General features: G+C 59.3%; 7 protein-coding genes across 7 annotated transcripts in view; 5 read left to right on the top strand and 2 right to left on the bottom strand.

Annotated features, from left to right (window-relative positions):
* GGTG_00971 (hypothetical protein) overlaps positions 1-798 on the top strand; it is a 2266-nt gene extending 1468 nt beyond the window's left edge. The window contains exon 5 of the mRNA XM_009218726.1: positions 76-798. Coding sequence (XP_009216990.1) covers positions 76-271 — 196 coding nt within the window. The 3' untranslated portion in view covers positions 272-798. The remainder of the gene's footprint in view (positions 1-75) is intronic.
* On the bottom strand, positions 1-1426 carry GGTG_00970 (hypothetical protein). Its single transcript, XM_009218725.1, has 2 exons — positions 965-1426; positions 1-902 (listed from the first exon to the last, which is right to left on the bottom strand). Exons 1-2 carry the CDS (start codon positions 1333-1335, stop codon positions 470-472), a joined length of 804 nt encoding a protein of 267 aa, XP_009216989.1. The 5' UTR covers positions 1336-1426; the 3' UTR covers positions 1-469.
* A 561-nt stretch (positions 1427-1987) lies between these two features.
* Positions 1988-3236, top strand: GGTG_00969 (hypothetical protein; the record flags this gene model as incomplete). The annotated part of the gene is made up of 3 exons (XM_009218724.1): positions 1988-2039; positions 2150-2302; positions 2365-3236. The coding sequence occupies 3 exons, from the start codon at positions 1988-1990 to the stop codon at positions 3234-3236; spliced, it is 1077 nt and encodes a 358-aa protein (XP_009216988.1).
* Positions 3237-3381: 145 nt separating this feature from the next.
* On the top strand, positions 3382-4618 carry GGTG_00968 (hypothetical protein). The gene is made up of 2 exons (XM_009218723.1): positions 3382-3658; positions 3767-4618. Exons 1-2 carry the CDS (start codon positions 3535-3537, stop codon positions 4291-4293), a joined length of 651 nt encoding a protein of 216 aa, XP_009216987.1. The 5' UTR covers positions 3382-3534; the 3' UTR covers positions 4294-4618.
* A 28-nt stretch (positions 4619-4646) lies between these two features.
* GGTG_00967 (hypothetical protein) lies at positions 4647-6256 on the top strand. Its single transcript, XM_009218722.1, has 2 exons — positions 4647-5262; positions 5387-6256. The coding sequence occupies exons 1-2, from the start codon at positions 4782-4784 to the stop codon at positions 5791-5793; spliced, it is 888 nt and encodes a 295-aa protein (XP_009216986.1). The 5' UTR covers positions 4647-4781; the 3' UTR covers positions 5794-6256.
* On the bottom strand, positions 5801-11338 carry GGTG_00966 (hypothetical protein). Its single transcript, XM_009218721.1, has 8 exons — positions 10220-11338; positions 9983-10027; positions 9840-9868; positions 9132-9669; positions 8367-8999; positions 7744-8303; positions 7088-7641; positions 5801-7000 (listed from the first exon to the last, which is right to left on the bottom strand). The coding sequence occupies exons 1-8, from the start codon at positions 10320-10322 to the stop codon at positions 6676-6678; spliced, it is 2787 nt and encodes a 928-aa protein (XP_009216985.1). The 5' UTR covers positions 10323-11338; the 3' UTR covers positions 5801-6675.
* A 1147-nt stretch (positions 11339-12485) lies between these two features.
* Positions 12486-14064, top strand: GGTG_00965 (hypothetical protein). Its single transcript, XM_009218720.1, has 2 exons — positions 12486-12879; positions 13086-14064. The coding sequence occupies exons 1-2, from the start codon at positions 12654-12656 to the stop codon at positions 13442-13444; spliced, it is 585 nt and encodes a 194-aa protein (XP_009216984.1). The 5' UTR covers positions 12486-12653; the 3' UTR covers positions 13445-14064.

Raw genomic sequence — 14064 nt, 5'->3', positions numbered from 1 at the left:
CCCCCCCCCGGGGACGTAGGTGCGGTTTCCCTCCTTGGAATTCGGTATTAATCAGAGCTTATACTTGGACGATAGTCAACAAAAGTTCGAACTGGTCCATCTATCCAAGGGTGCAGCTAGTTGGGGATTCGACAGTAGCTCCCTCGTCGGCCTGCCAGGGGCCCACGGCTCCGAGGTTGTTCGGTCGTTCCGAGTGTTGGACCGGGAGCGAGTGGTTCTCACAGCTGGAGAGGACGGCCAAATCAAGACATGGGGAGCACAGGGTCCATGATTGCAGTAGCTGATGAGGGTCTGGGCGGAAGTTGGGATATTGACAACTATTGTCGTGTTTCTGAGCAGGCCAATGCGTAGGGAGGTAGGCCGCGGCATGGCAAGGGGGGGGATGGCGGAGTCAAGATGCCAGTTTTGAGGACGCGACCGCGGACATCAAAAACCCGTCCGGCCACTGACCGGCACACGTAATATCCCTCTAGCCATACTTGTCGTGCTTGTTCTTGACTTTGAAGTCCAGGAGCTGTTCGTGATAATCGCCTTCTCTCCTGGCGCGCTTCAGCACCTTGACCTCGTCATCTTCCAACCGCCTCCCCACGGCCTCCTCCAGCTCCTTCCGGCTGATCTTCTCGCGAGCCTTCTCCTCCTTGGAGACCTTTATGCGGGGCTTGAAGCGAGCCTGCATACGGATGCGCAGTGTTGTCTCGAACGAGATGTCGGAGCCGTCGCCCCGGACCTCGGGGCCAGCTTTGGCAGATGCGCTCTGCTTAACGACCACAAAGGTGTCGCGCAGCGTCTGGACCTGGAATGTGGCGGGGGAGTCGGGCGTCGGGATGAGAATGAAGGACTCTAGAGGGGACACGGCATCGGCGGTTGCCGACAGTATTCCCAGTTTGTCGCAGCCCAGATATCTGTGCAAGAGCGTCGTCAGTCAGAGGAAGTGGCGCAGTCGTGGAGGAAGCTGCGGACGCACTTTCCGTGGTGGCCCTTGAAGCGGAAGTTCTCGGTGCCGGCGACCTTGTTGGCGACCCAGACCTGGCGCACGTCGTGGGGCTCGGCGCTGGTCGGGTTCCCTTCGACGATGTTCTCGAGGGCCAGCGTGAAGACCTTGCCGTTGGCGTCGCAGGCCAGTGCCGAGGGCGGCTCCGTCGGCAGGACGAATATTATCGGGCCGGTGACATCGCCAATGGCTTCGGCCGACACCCAGCTATCGTCGTTGGACGCATCCTCGTCCTCGGCCTGGGTCTGGGCGGCGACCTGTTGTTTCCGGGCCTGCGACTCTTCGTCGGTCCGCTTTCTCTTCTTGGGCTTTTTGTCGCCCTTAAAAGTCAATGGCTTGACCATTGTAATGGGAGGTCGCAGGGAGAGGCCGTGGCTTTGCGTGCAGAGCACAGCCAAGCCTCCTTCTCAGGTTCCTTTGGACAATTGCGAGACACCGCCGCTCGCTCGCGGTACCTCGTCGCGGCCAGCCCGCTGGTGGATATGGGCCCACCCCTCCGCATCGTGTGGGTCTTGTCTGTCGCTCTCACAGAGGTACCTCTGCTGTCTCGGGATCCATTCACAACAAGTGTCCCCACTCCACTGTGAAAATGGGTCCCACAGTGCTCAGGATTTGTGCAACTTCTCCAGAGCCGCCTGGCGCGCGGGGTTAGCGCCGAGATGGCTGGGGTTACATCAGCCAACTCGGGCAGAACCAGACGAGCTGTTTGGGGTGTCCCTTGTCAGGCCAAGAGCATTCTTCTTTTGACAGAGCCATCAGACGGGCGAAAGAGGGGTGTACGGTGCACGGGGGCATGTAGATATTGTATGATTAGGGTAAACCGATCGACTTTCCATCTCGACCCTCGTCGCAGCGAACAAGCTTTCATCTATTTACACACCCACCCATCCATCCCCAGACACCACGCGACACCTCCCCAACCTGGTCTCAGTGACCTGCACATAATCAACCAGGTCTTCTATTTTCATTGCGGAGTCACCTACTTTGATTCTCACCATGGCTCCAGTTGCACAGGCTGTTACGGTGTCTCTGGAGGACCTACGGCAAGGTCTGCACTCCAGCATGCGTTCTTGTCACCTTGGGAATACATTTCAAGTCGGACTGAGGTTGACTCTTTCGGGTGGGGATTCTGTTTCCTCCGACTTTTGGGCTTTATAGGGACCGTATCGTTCGAGACGTTGCAGCGTGCCTTTGGGCCAGACTCTCTTGGTATTCTCGTTGTCAAGGATGTCCCGCCTCGGTTCCACGAGCTGAGAAAACAGGCACTGTCTCTATCGTCGTACCTTGGCAACTTGCCACAGGAAGAACTTGGTATGCTGTCCTGCGCTTCCGTGTAGTATTCGAGATGGGACGCTGATGGTGTTGGATGCCAGCCAAGTTGGAAAATGCAGCGGCCAAGTACCTGACCGGCTGGTCCCTTGGCAAGGAGACTCTCAAGAACGGCCAGGTCGACACGCTCAAGGGATCTTTCTATGCCAACTGCGCCTTCTATGTGGACCCATCTCTGGCCAGCGCTGCCCCCAGCGACGGCTACACAGCCGACAGCTTCCCCGAGTACCTGTCGCCAAACGTGTGGCCCGACGAGGCGGTGCTCCCGGGCTTCCAGGCGGCCGTCGAGGGGCTCTGCCGTGTTGTCATAGACGTCGCCGTCCTGGTAGCCGGGGCTTGCGACCGCTTCGCCGCCGGCGAGATCGCCGGGTACCCGGCCGGCTACCTGGAGAAAATGGTCAAGACGTCGACGACGACCAAGGCGCGCCTGCTGCACTACTATCCGAACCAGGGCGGGGAGGCTACGGACGCTTCTGCGGACGGCGACGACTGGTGCGCCACCCACCTGGACCACGGCTGCCTCACCGGACTGACGTCGGCCATGTTCGTGGACGAGACGGTCATCAAGCCGGGGTCCCTGGCGGCCTCGGCCCCGGGCCCGCTCGAGGAGCTGGCGGCCTCGCCGGACCCGGTGGCCGGACTCTACATCCGCTCGCGGACGGGCGAGACGGTACAGGTCAAGATCCCGCGCGACTGCATCGCGTTCCAGACGGGCGAGGCGCTCGAGAGGATCACCGAAGGGAAGTTCAAGGCGGTGCCTCACTTTGTCCGGGGGGCGGCGACCGGCGGAAGGGTTGCGCGCAACACGCTCGCCGTGTTCACGCAGCCGAACCTAGGCGATTTGGTCGACATTCGCAACGGCATCACCTTTGGCGAGTTCGCGCGGGGCGTTGTGGCCAAGAACACGGTTGGGTAGTCGAGCATTATGTCTGCGGGATAAAGGTGTGGATAGGCGTACCTAGTGTGGCGGAATAAACCAATAAACCAATGCATGTCGTGATTTGTTTGCGCTACGACTGGCGAGCAAGTGAGCTGCTGCATCTCAGGTCACGTCAGGCCTAGCTTGAACGCGGGGCAGTTGAAGAACGATATATGACGACAGAAAACGACACATAGAGGTCACTGTGCAAGCAACCTTCCACAGAACAACATAAACGCTACCAAAAACAATACTGAAGTGACAGAAGGGCTCAAAGAGCGAAAAGAAATACACAATGGCTCTACCTCCCAAATTCAGCGGCCACCGTCTTCCCCTTGGAGATGTTGCTGCCAGCGGCGGCAACCATGCGGTCCATACCGTAGAGCTGTTCTTGGACTTTGTCTGTCCGTTTTCGGCAAGTGAGTTCGCCCAAGTCCAGCAAATGCGGATTTCTCATCCAAGGGTAACGAAAGAAAGACTCGTCGGTGACGATGAGAAGCCCGCCCACTGACAATCTGCCCTTGTAGAAATGTTCAACACCGTCGCAAAGGACGTGGCCCCGTCGCTGCGCAAGGACCCCCAGCTGGCCTCCAGGGTCCAGATCATATTCCGGCAGCAGGTCCAGCCGTGGCACCCGTCCAGCACGCTCGCGCACGAGGCGGCCGTGGCGGTGCTGCGGCTCGCGCCCGCGCGCTTCTGGGACTTTGCGCAGGCGCTGTTCGCGGCGCAGAAGGACTTCTTCGACGTGAGCGTCGTGAACGAGGCGCGGAACCAGACCTACCGCCGGCTCGCGCGCTTGGCGGCCGAGAGCGCGGGCGCGGCCGAGGACGACGTGTTTGCGCTCCTGGCCGTGCCGGACCGGCCGGGCCCGGACGGCGCGCTCAACAGCGGCAACGGCACCACCGACGACCTCAAGGTGCTGGTCAAGATGGCGCGCCTGGTCGGCGTGCACGTCAGCCCCACCGTCATACTCGACGGCGTGGTCGCGGCCGAGGTGAGCTCGGGGTGGCCCGCGGAGCAGTGGATGGAGTGGCTCTCCAAGAAGACCTCGTAGGGGGTTGCATACGGGACGGGAGGTCTTGGGTGGATGCATGTCTAGTCTAGTTCTTGTGGACGTGTGAACGGAGACGATATGAGCCAAATCACCTACATCAAGTTCCAGTTTATGGTATCCTTCCCTCGTTGTACGTGGAAGCACAAAGGACCGACGCCCACACGCCCACCACAAAAGGGGCGGTAGTCTTACTTACAAGAGGTCCCAAATATTCCTCGAAGGAATATGAACTGCCATATTTATTGTGGTGGGCGTGGCTCACAACTAGAGTTTTGGCTCCACCCGCTGAAAATCAACTTGGCCCAGTTCCAGCACACCCATTGCGGCCCGTTAGCGTTTAGGCCAGGGACTCATACTTGACACAGTGGCTGGAGTGGTGCGCAAATTGGCTTGAACTGGCGAGAATTTAGTACCCAAGTCGATCTCGGCTTGGCCTTCACTGCACGCACATACAGCAACGGTTCCCGATTTTCGCTCGCTCAGTCGCTATGCTTATCGTCCTCGGCCGCTGCCCGCCCTGGCTGGCACGAGGAGGCAGCCGTATGCTCTCTTCGCTTGCCCACACGCGCAGCCGCCTGTCCCAGAACCTCAACCACCAACCGAGGCAATTCGGCTGCGCCGCCCTGACCCCCCACTTGCCCGTCCCGGCAGCCCCGCCGCAGCCTCGCCCGGCCCCCCGCCACGCACTGAGCACAAAGATGGGCCCGCTGCCGCCTTCCACCACCACCCCGCCGCTGCCGGCAAGGCCCGGGATCGGTGGCGGCCCCCAACCGGGAGGGCCTCAGCAGCAGCGGCTCCCGATCCCCGCCCGGCTGCTCATCTACCACGGCTCCACGGCCCGCATCACCTTCCTGGCCTGCCTCCGGCTGGGCACTCTCTTCATCTGCGTCTTCTTCTGCCTCGCCGTCGCCCCCGCGTACCTGCGGGACCCGAGCGGGGGCGGCGAGGCGCTGTTGAAAGCCGGTGCCGGTTCGTGAACATACACACAAAAAAAAAAAACACCCTTTCCTCTCTCCCATTCTTTATCGTCCCCCCCCCGTCAGGACGCCGCTGCTAACATCCCGCGATCTCCCCTCCCACCTCCTACGCCCAGCCTTGCTCTCCGGTCTCGTGCCTTTTGCCTTTGTGTACCTCTCCACGGCGCCGTTTGTCGCCTTCATACATCTGCCGCTCCCTCCGTTCGCTAGGCAGAGCAAGGAGCTGCTCAAGAGGTTCGTCGCCAGCGTGCCCGAAACGACCAGCCTCGAGATCACCACCATCAGTCTCATCGGCAAGCCTCGCGTCACTCGCGTCTCCGTGGCCAGCATGGTCCCCACCAGCCAGCGCTTCGGACTTGTCAATTACGTTGTTCGCCCGCCACCGCCCGCTCCCGCCCGCTCTCCGCTGAATCGCGGGCCGCCAACCAAGTTCAGCATCCAGCACAACTCCCAAAGGGACGCTCGCGAGGCCTGGGTGTGGGACTCGGTTGCCGCCGCTATTGCCCGCCGGTCCGCCACCTGAAAGGCCTCCGGGCCGGCATGGTGCCACGTGCTCCAAAAAGGTCTTGTTTTTGTTCTACAGTTGATACCATGGAGTGCCTTCCGGAGTTCTATCTCCTTCTCATTTATCATCAACCCTATTTTTCCCTCCATTCTTTTGTAGTGTGTGTGTGTGCTTCCTCCCTTGCCCAGCATGTCGCGCCCGCACACGAAACTGTGACAACACTACCCTTGATACTTTTACAAACCCCTGGCGCCCGAAGCCTATGCTGGCATTCGCGCCATGAATGCTATAACGCCCAAGAGACGTAAGATTGAAGTTCCAGTCCCAATGGCCAACCAAACAAGAAACGTATCCAGTCAAGAAAAAGAAGGAGATGAATAAAGCAAAGCAGCTTGAGTTTCTCCTGTTGTCATAGAGAGAATGGATAAAAAGTAGATGCGGCGTGAGTCCATATGCGAAAGGAAATGGAGGCGTTTTCCTAAATAAGAAAGCCGGGTCGCCGCCAACAGTCAAACACGTAGGCAGACCCAAAGGGCCGACACATGCCAAAAGATAGATCTAGTGTTTTAATGACACTGACAGCAGCGATTTTGGTGTACAGATCTGCCAACTGAAAGTTGGTCATAAACAGAAAACAGCATAGAAACAAGGACAAACCGAGGGCAGAATTGGGATTTCAGGACGAAGATAAAATTTGCACGCCGAGGTGCAGGTGGTTTAAGCAAGGGATATGGGCATGTGCATTTTTGGGTATCAAGGGGAGAGAGTATGGGAGTCGTGGCTCGATATCATAACGCGGCTGAGGCCGTTGTAGGTCCATCAATTCCGACAGGTATTCATAGGCATCGTAACAATCGCGGCCGATAACCGAGAGCCAAGCCGCATGGGCGCGGCAGCGTCTCAACGGTGTTTTGCCATGGATAGACCGCTTGCATCGTAGTCCCAGGCCCGCTTCAGCCCGCCCTCGTAGACGCTCGCCACCGACTCCTGCCACATGGCCGGGGTGACAAAGGTCTGGACGGGGGCGTGCGTGGGGTAGGTCTGCGCCGGCGTCTGGTGTATGCTGTTGGGCATGGTCCCCTGCACGGCCTGGATGTCCTGGAGAGTCGGCACTTCGGGGGCACCTGGTAGTCCACTTAGAGACGTGTTCCGTCCGACACTGGACACATGCTGAGGCTGAGGCTGGGGCGGGGGCTGGGGCGTACCGAAGGTCGTGTTCCACTGGCTGTTGGTCCACAGAGTCAGCGATGCTATTCAAAACAGCTCCTTTTGTCACGGGGCGGACTTTGGCCGGTTGGTAAGGGGCGCTTACTCAAACAGGCGGCTTGGGTTCCAGGCAGTGGCGGCGTCCGCGAGAGGGAGAGATTGCTGTGGTGGCATTCGAGGAGCCTGTGAGCCTGGCACTCCCGACATCAAGGCTGCGGCCTGGGCAGCGGGCGACGAGTCTCCTGTCCTATCGCTGGGGCCTGCGGATATGGGAGGGGAAATTGGGTGGCTGATGTGACTGACATGCGGGGGATGCTGATGTGTCTGATGCTGCGACTGTTGGCGGGGCGGCGTGAGCTGTTGCGTAAGTTGGCCGAGGGCCCGAGTATCGATCATTGGCTGACACCCGCCGGCTGTCCGCGAGCCGACCGACCTGGGTGGCGTTGCCAACGTCGAATGTGGGCTGCCGTACGGAAAGCTCGGCTTTAGGACAAACGGCTTGCGCGTGTCGGCCGAGAAGGCTTCGCGCACCGCATCCACCTGCCGTTGCATGTCTGGCATCGGCCACGCCGCCATACACTTCTCCAGCAAGCGCATGTGTCGTGTGAAATACTCGCGGGCGTCCGAGTTAAGATCAGGATCGGGAGACGTGACGGCAACCTTGGAAGCCCCCAGCACGCGTTAGCACATCAACTTGCCCGAGGCGAGGACGGAGAGATACATTTGTCGCCACTTCCATGGCGCAGGCGCAACGCAACTCACCAGGTGCAAGACGATGCATGTCAGAATGGCATATATCGTGAAGTTGATGCCGCGCTGCATGCACTGCAACCCACCAAGGCCAAAGGACCCCAACACGGCCTCCTCCAGGCGGCAGAGAAACTTGGCCGAGTTGTGGCAGACGAGCATGTGGTGTTTCCACTGGCCGTCCCCGGTGGTTGGGTCCAGGCATTGGAGCTGCGGCCGGTGCAGCATGATGACGCTAAGGTAGTGGTACGAGTGTAGGTTCCCGATGAACGGCGAGGCGAGCCATGGCGACGAGCCGTCAGGCGGGAAGTTGACGGCCAGGTCCGAAGGCAGTTCGTTGAGCCATGCGTGTAGGAGCGGCGTGAGCCGGACGAACTCGGTATCCAGCCCCCACTCGCGGGGGTTCTTCCTTCTCACGCGCGCGTAAGTCCTGTTCATGCGAGCCACGTTGGCAACGACCCGCGTCAAATAAGCCAGGTTGCGGGCCACATGGTACTCGGACTCATCGATGCCGGCGACTAGCCGTGGCACGCTCAAGTCAACTGTATTCTCCTTCACGGATAGGTCGGTTCGTCCTAGTGGTGGTCCGCGTTAGTCGTCCCGTCCATCATGGCACCGCTCCTGGAGCCGAGCCTCACCTTGGGGCGAGCCGATCATGACCTCGCACACAAATATCGTTTGCCATAGCCGAGTTTTCATCAAGCACTCCGATGGACTCGAATTGCACGGATGGCCGTCCTGATGATCCAGATAGTGCTCGTCCAAGCCCAGATCCTTGCCCATCTGAACGCAGTGGACAATGGCCATCCAAGACCGATAGTAGTAGCCTCGCTTGGGGGCTGCTTCCCTTGCTTTCAAGACTATTAGCAGGGCTTGGAGGGTGCTGACCCGAGGGACGTCCATGAACGAGTCCAAGTGACGGGTTGCGAGCGCGAGCCATTGCTGACCGTCGCCAGGGTCGTCCGCGAGGCGCCCTGCAATGGCAAAGACGGCCTCCAGAACCAAGGGCGACATCGACTCCCTATTGTTGTGCCACTGGTCGTAGAAGGCTATCTTGTCCAGGACCGGCACGTAGGGGTGCACGTGGGAGAAATACAGATCAAAATAGTGAAGTGCTGTTTCTTCGTCCGGCATGAGCTCGGGAGGGATCCGAATCTTGAGGCCGGGCCCGGAAGGAAGAGGCGGCAACGAGCTTTTGAACTCGTCATCGTCATTGAGTACTGGCTCCTCCTCCAGCTCTTTCGCGCGCATCTTATTGTTGAGATATGGTGCTGTGACGGATGTTAGCTGGCTAGGTAGCGAACAACCAACTATCGAGTGTCGATCGTGGGGGCGAGTAGGCGGGCGCCGGCAGCAAAATCATCACCGGGGCAGCCCGAGACCTGCAGAGTGCAGAAACATACCTGTGCCAGCCTCGTTGAGCCTCAGTGGTCCCAGCAAATCAGCGAGATCCTGGCCATGGGTTTCAGTGGTGTATGATTCGGGCGGAGAGTTCGACCGCGTAACCCGCTGCATTGGCGGCGTTGGGAAGACGTCCGGAGAGCCAAACGAAGGGTCACCAAGCCCAACGGAGGGCGTGTTGCTGGTGTACTGAAGGGCAGCGCCATGCGTCGAGCGTGTGTCCGTATAGCGAGACGGGTTATAAACGGTGCCGGACGAGCCACCATACGGGCTTTGTGTAGCATATGCTTCACTAGCGGATGTGGCCGGCGCGACAGAGGTGAAGAGCTGCTGCTGCGGCTGGCTATCCGCAGGAACATGGGTTAGTGTAGCGCCGGACTGGGCCGAGGCATTGTCATAGTCAGAGTCCAGCAGCTCGTACGCCTGGCCATCGGCAGATGTGCCATCGAGGCCGTTTGGGCGGACGCAGTGCAGCTTGAGCCGGATACATGCGGAACAGGGCCACGTGTTCGTAGTGGCGGCATCGCATTTTATCTTTCTCTGCAATTATTTGGTGTCAGTCTCCGGGTCGTGGGGATTGCCCATGAGGACAACGCTGATATGGTCAATGACGAAAAGGGATATCTGGTGTGGGTTGTGCAAATGGACGAGGAGGCAGGGGACCGGAGGCGCCGCCTCGGGGGCGCCATTGGGAAGGGGCCAGAACGTACGCGTCTACAGCCCTCGCATGCCCTCATCACTATTGGATATTAGTCTCAATACATAGCCCTGTGGCCCATGCCAGGACAAAGAATCCGAGATAGGCCGGCAGCGTCTGCTCCCGGTTGCTTGGGACAGGTGGAGGGTTGCTTACCCTTCAACCGCTTATGCCGGTTATGCTCATCCACGAAGACATAGTCTACCAAAAACGCCATGATTTATCGTTAGCCCAGATCTTCCCATTTGGTAGCCAGCGCATATTTGGCGACTGTTGCACTCCCGCGCCAGCACCAAGGCGACGCGCCACATGCAGGAAACCCCCCGGCGGAGGGCATGTCCACTAGACGGCAAGAGATGGGAGTCGGAGACGAAGATTAGGTGGTGGGCGCACTCTTTTGTGTTTCTCTGGGTTGCCGGTAAGTCTGCTGCGGTGCAAAGGAGAAGTTGCTCATCTGGGCGCTCTGGAGGAGCACCCGGGGCTGATCGGCAGCCATGCGGCGTGCGTGCGATGGAATGCGGCGTTCTGGCGGGATGCTGGGACCGGTGACGGCCGGACAGGAGATTCGGTGTGTGGGTGTTGCAGCCCTAGCGGAGATGCAAGGACGTGCCTACTGCATGCGACTTCGGTTTAGGAGCGGCGTGCGCCCGCGTGTGAGCCAGGGACAACGAGCAGGATATGGCGTCAAGGCGCAGGCCCAGCCTTAGCAAGGGCTGTAGTTTGGGATCGGAAAGCAATGGCAATCGGCTCGGTCGAGTGTGGGCGGGGTAGCAGATCTCGCGGGCTTCGCATGCAAAATCGAGCGTGTTTGTCTGGGAGGCCAGAAGGAGCGCGAGCAAGATGTCATGGGACTCGGGCGGCCTTGTGCAGCGCAAGTGCAGTCGTGGAGGAGGTTGGACCGTCTCGGGAACGGATCGAGCCGGTTTGGTGGTGATTCGTCGTGGGGGGGAGCAGAGCCAGTCGAGCAGAGCCAGTCGGGACAAGTCTGGGTTGGAGCGCACCACCAGGGCGCAAGTCGTGGGCGCTTGGGTGGACACAGAGAACCTTGTCCAGTGGGCGATCGACGCAGCACGAGGTGAGGAGATTACGGTGCAGCGTCGAGCCTTCAATCCTCTTTCACGTGCGCGACAGGGCCCGACAGTGTAGGAGGCAGCGAGGGAGCTCTTATTGAATCAGGCTCGAGTGCTGGGGTTGCGGCCGCCAGTCTAGACTTGGCTGACCGCTAGTATTTGATGGAGCGATGGCGATGGCGACGGCAGGCCATGTACCGAGGCTGCAGCGCAAGTGCGGAGGTGGTAGGGGAGGTGTACCAGGTAGTATGCAAGTCACCGAGCAAGTCACCGGTGGCGTTGGCTGCGAGGACTAGCAGGCTGCCGATACGTGTGCAGCGTGGCAGCCAAGGTTCCGCCTGTTACGTGGCTGCTTTCAGCGCCTGGGCTCGAGATGCATGCATACACAACGGCTGGATGGCTGGTGTGCGCGAGGCAAGAAGAGGCGTCGCGCGTGTCATCCCAGGATACCAGAGGAAACAAAAAAAAAAAGAAGAAAAAAAGGGGGGAGATGGAGGCAAAGACAGCCCGTTAATGCGCCCAACCAGCCGACATCAATTGGCGGACGACAGTAGGCTGACGGCCAGCGATGTTTCAGAAGGCTCGGGTGTTTCCTGTCTGGTGTGTTCGCGCCCGCGGGTTCCTTGGGACTGGGTGCATGGAAAGGGGGGGCGTGTGGCGGGGAGGGGCAGGGCAGGGTAGCAACCATGGAGGCTGATTGGCCTCTGGTGCGAATACCCGCCCGATTTCAGATGGTGAGGAGAGGGGAAAGGTGGGCGAGGGAAAAAAAAGAAAAAAAAAAGCTTCGAGAAGCATGAGCGTCCCGGAACGGTAATAGATTACATGCGTCTATCTGCAGGGCAAAGGGGGGTCACAAAAGCACCGCATTGCCCGTCTAGTCGCAGGAAAACTGGCCATGAAAGATGCAGGGGCGAAGATTACGACAATTTCAAGGGGCGTGCATCTTGGTACGGTTGAGTGGAAGACCCAAAACCTGGACAGAAAAAATTAAGCCGGGAAATATGAAGAGCATTACCAATCACCCAACAACCTGCTGCCCGGAGCTGACGGATGAGCAGAAAAGAGGATGAGAGGTTGGTAGCGTCGTAGCACGCAGTTGATGGTCGACAGCTGGCCAAGAAGGCTGGTGCACCAAAGATGGAGAGACCTGGCGGGGGGGTTGGCTGTGGAGCCTCGCTACACGCACTGCCACCATCAAGGGACTGTCCTGCACCACACCAAGATCGGTCCGATCAAGTACCTGATGTCGGTATAGTATACCGGACGGTCATCTGCTTAGGTATCCGGGCATGGACTGGTGAAAGAAGGCAGAGGAGAGAGAAACATACAGCAACACGAAAGAGACCGTGATCATCCCCCGTCGAGGGTTAAAGTTGGCAGACTAACATATCTAGAGCGAAGGAGACGACAAAAAGTAGTGTCTACGAACAACACACAACAACAAGTCGGAAGCTTAGATCTCCAGTCCCCATAGTGGTGCGTGCCCAGTCTTGTTGGTGGTCGGGGAGGGGCGGGTGTGGAGGCGGGTGTGGAGGCGGGCCCGGGACTCGACAGACGAGAAAATACCCACCACCATGCACTGACAAACCGCAATGGCCACCACCACCATCACCACCACCATCACCACTACACCACGCTGCTGCCTTCCAGAAAATCCCGTGCGTTCGTGCTTACCTGCCAAGTAGAGAGGCATCACGGGACACCCTGCCAAAACAACTTGAACACACCAAGCGCACCAAACACCAAACACATTCAAGATGCAAACATCCAGTCCAGATAATGCTAACCCGACCATCCTGAGCATGACACAGCTGCCCTCACGGGCGCGGCACGTGAGCGGGGTCGCTGGCGGGCCAGAGTCAAGATATGCCGACCTGCTAGCGTCCAGGCCAACCGCCTCCTTTTGGGGCTTCTCGGACGTCCTGTCGTCGGACGAGGGCAGCGACTATGGCGCCGAGCCCATCGACGAGCAAGAGATTTATGGTTAGTTTGTTTGTTCTGCACGCACCGTCGCTAACCCCTACCCCCTAACCCGACCCTCGCCCGAGGGTCTCGACTAGCCATCGCTACCACGAATACCACCCTTCTCTTATTTATTTTTTCCGATCTAGGCAAAAAACCTGTTGGGTCCTAGTGTCTAACCTCGCATCACACAATCTCTCGGACCTGCCACCGTCCGCCCGCCACAGACCTGATCTCCACAATCTCTGACCCGGAGCACCCCCATACCCTGGGCCAGCTGTCCGTCATCAACCTCCCCGACATCCATATTCTCCAGACGTCGCCCACCCTTGTCGAGGTGCTTGTCGAGGTCACACCCACCATCACCCACTGCTCCCTCGCCACCGTCATTGGCTTGGCCGTCCGCGTCCGCCTGGAGCAGGCCCTACCGCCGGGCTACCGCGTCGACGTCCGGATGAAGGCCGGCTCCCACGCCCAGGACGACCAGGTCAACAGGCAGCTGGCCGACAAGGAGAGGGTCGCCGCCGCCCTCGAGAACGACTCGCTGCGGAGCATGCTCGACAAGATGATGGAGACCTGTGTCTGATGAAGCGCGCTGCTGCTGCTCCGCTCGGCCGCTCCGGCCGGATCGTCCTGGTGCGTGCGCGCGCCCCCCCCCCCCCCATCCTCGGGGGCCCTCGGCCGAGACCTCGCACGCGCCTCCTCCTCGGACGGGGCCGCTTAACTTGCTAGGTTCAAGCCACCCACCTACTCCCGACGAACAAGCTGCCGTGCTTGCGAGCCGAGAATGTGGAGGAGGCGCGAGCACGCGAGCCAACACGCTTTTAGCCCACCCGTCACCATGACACAAGGCACCAATGCCAGCCTCTTGCCTGCATAGTAACTGCTTCGGTCGGACATCTAGGCGATCAAGCGCACATCACTCGATTTTGCTAGTGTCACATTGCGTCACTGCCATTTGTTTCACAATAGCCAAGGCCCATGGCTGAAAGACAGGTCATGTTGCATGGCGCCATCCATGGCGTAGCGACAGGATGGAGTTTTTGGACGTAATTATCAGGCAGATTATCAGCACAAGGAATTGGGGGGGGGGGGGGTGCTGCTGCTATCTATCCATTCGCCTTCTTTCTTGCGCACACCGGGAATCGCGCTTTGTTAGGTTTGGGTTCCCGGGGTTCAAAAAAAAAAAAAAAGCGAAATATCTAT

Source organism: Gaeumannomyces tritici (genome assembly GCF_000145635.1).
Source record: "Gaeumannomyces tritici R3-111a-1 unplaced genomic scaffold supercont2.1, whole genome shotgun sequence".
Classification (NCBI taxonomy): domain Eukaryota; kingdom Fungi; phylum Ascomycota; class Sordariomycetes; order Magnaporthales; family Magnaporthaceae; genus Gaeumannomyces; species Gaeumannomyces tritici.
The sequence above is the reverse complement of the archived record's forward strand: the minus strand, read 5'-3'. Positions and strand labels throughout refer to the sequence as shown.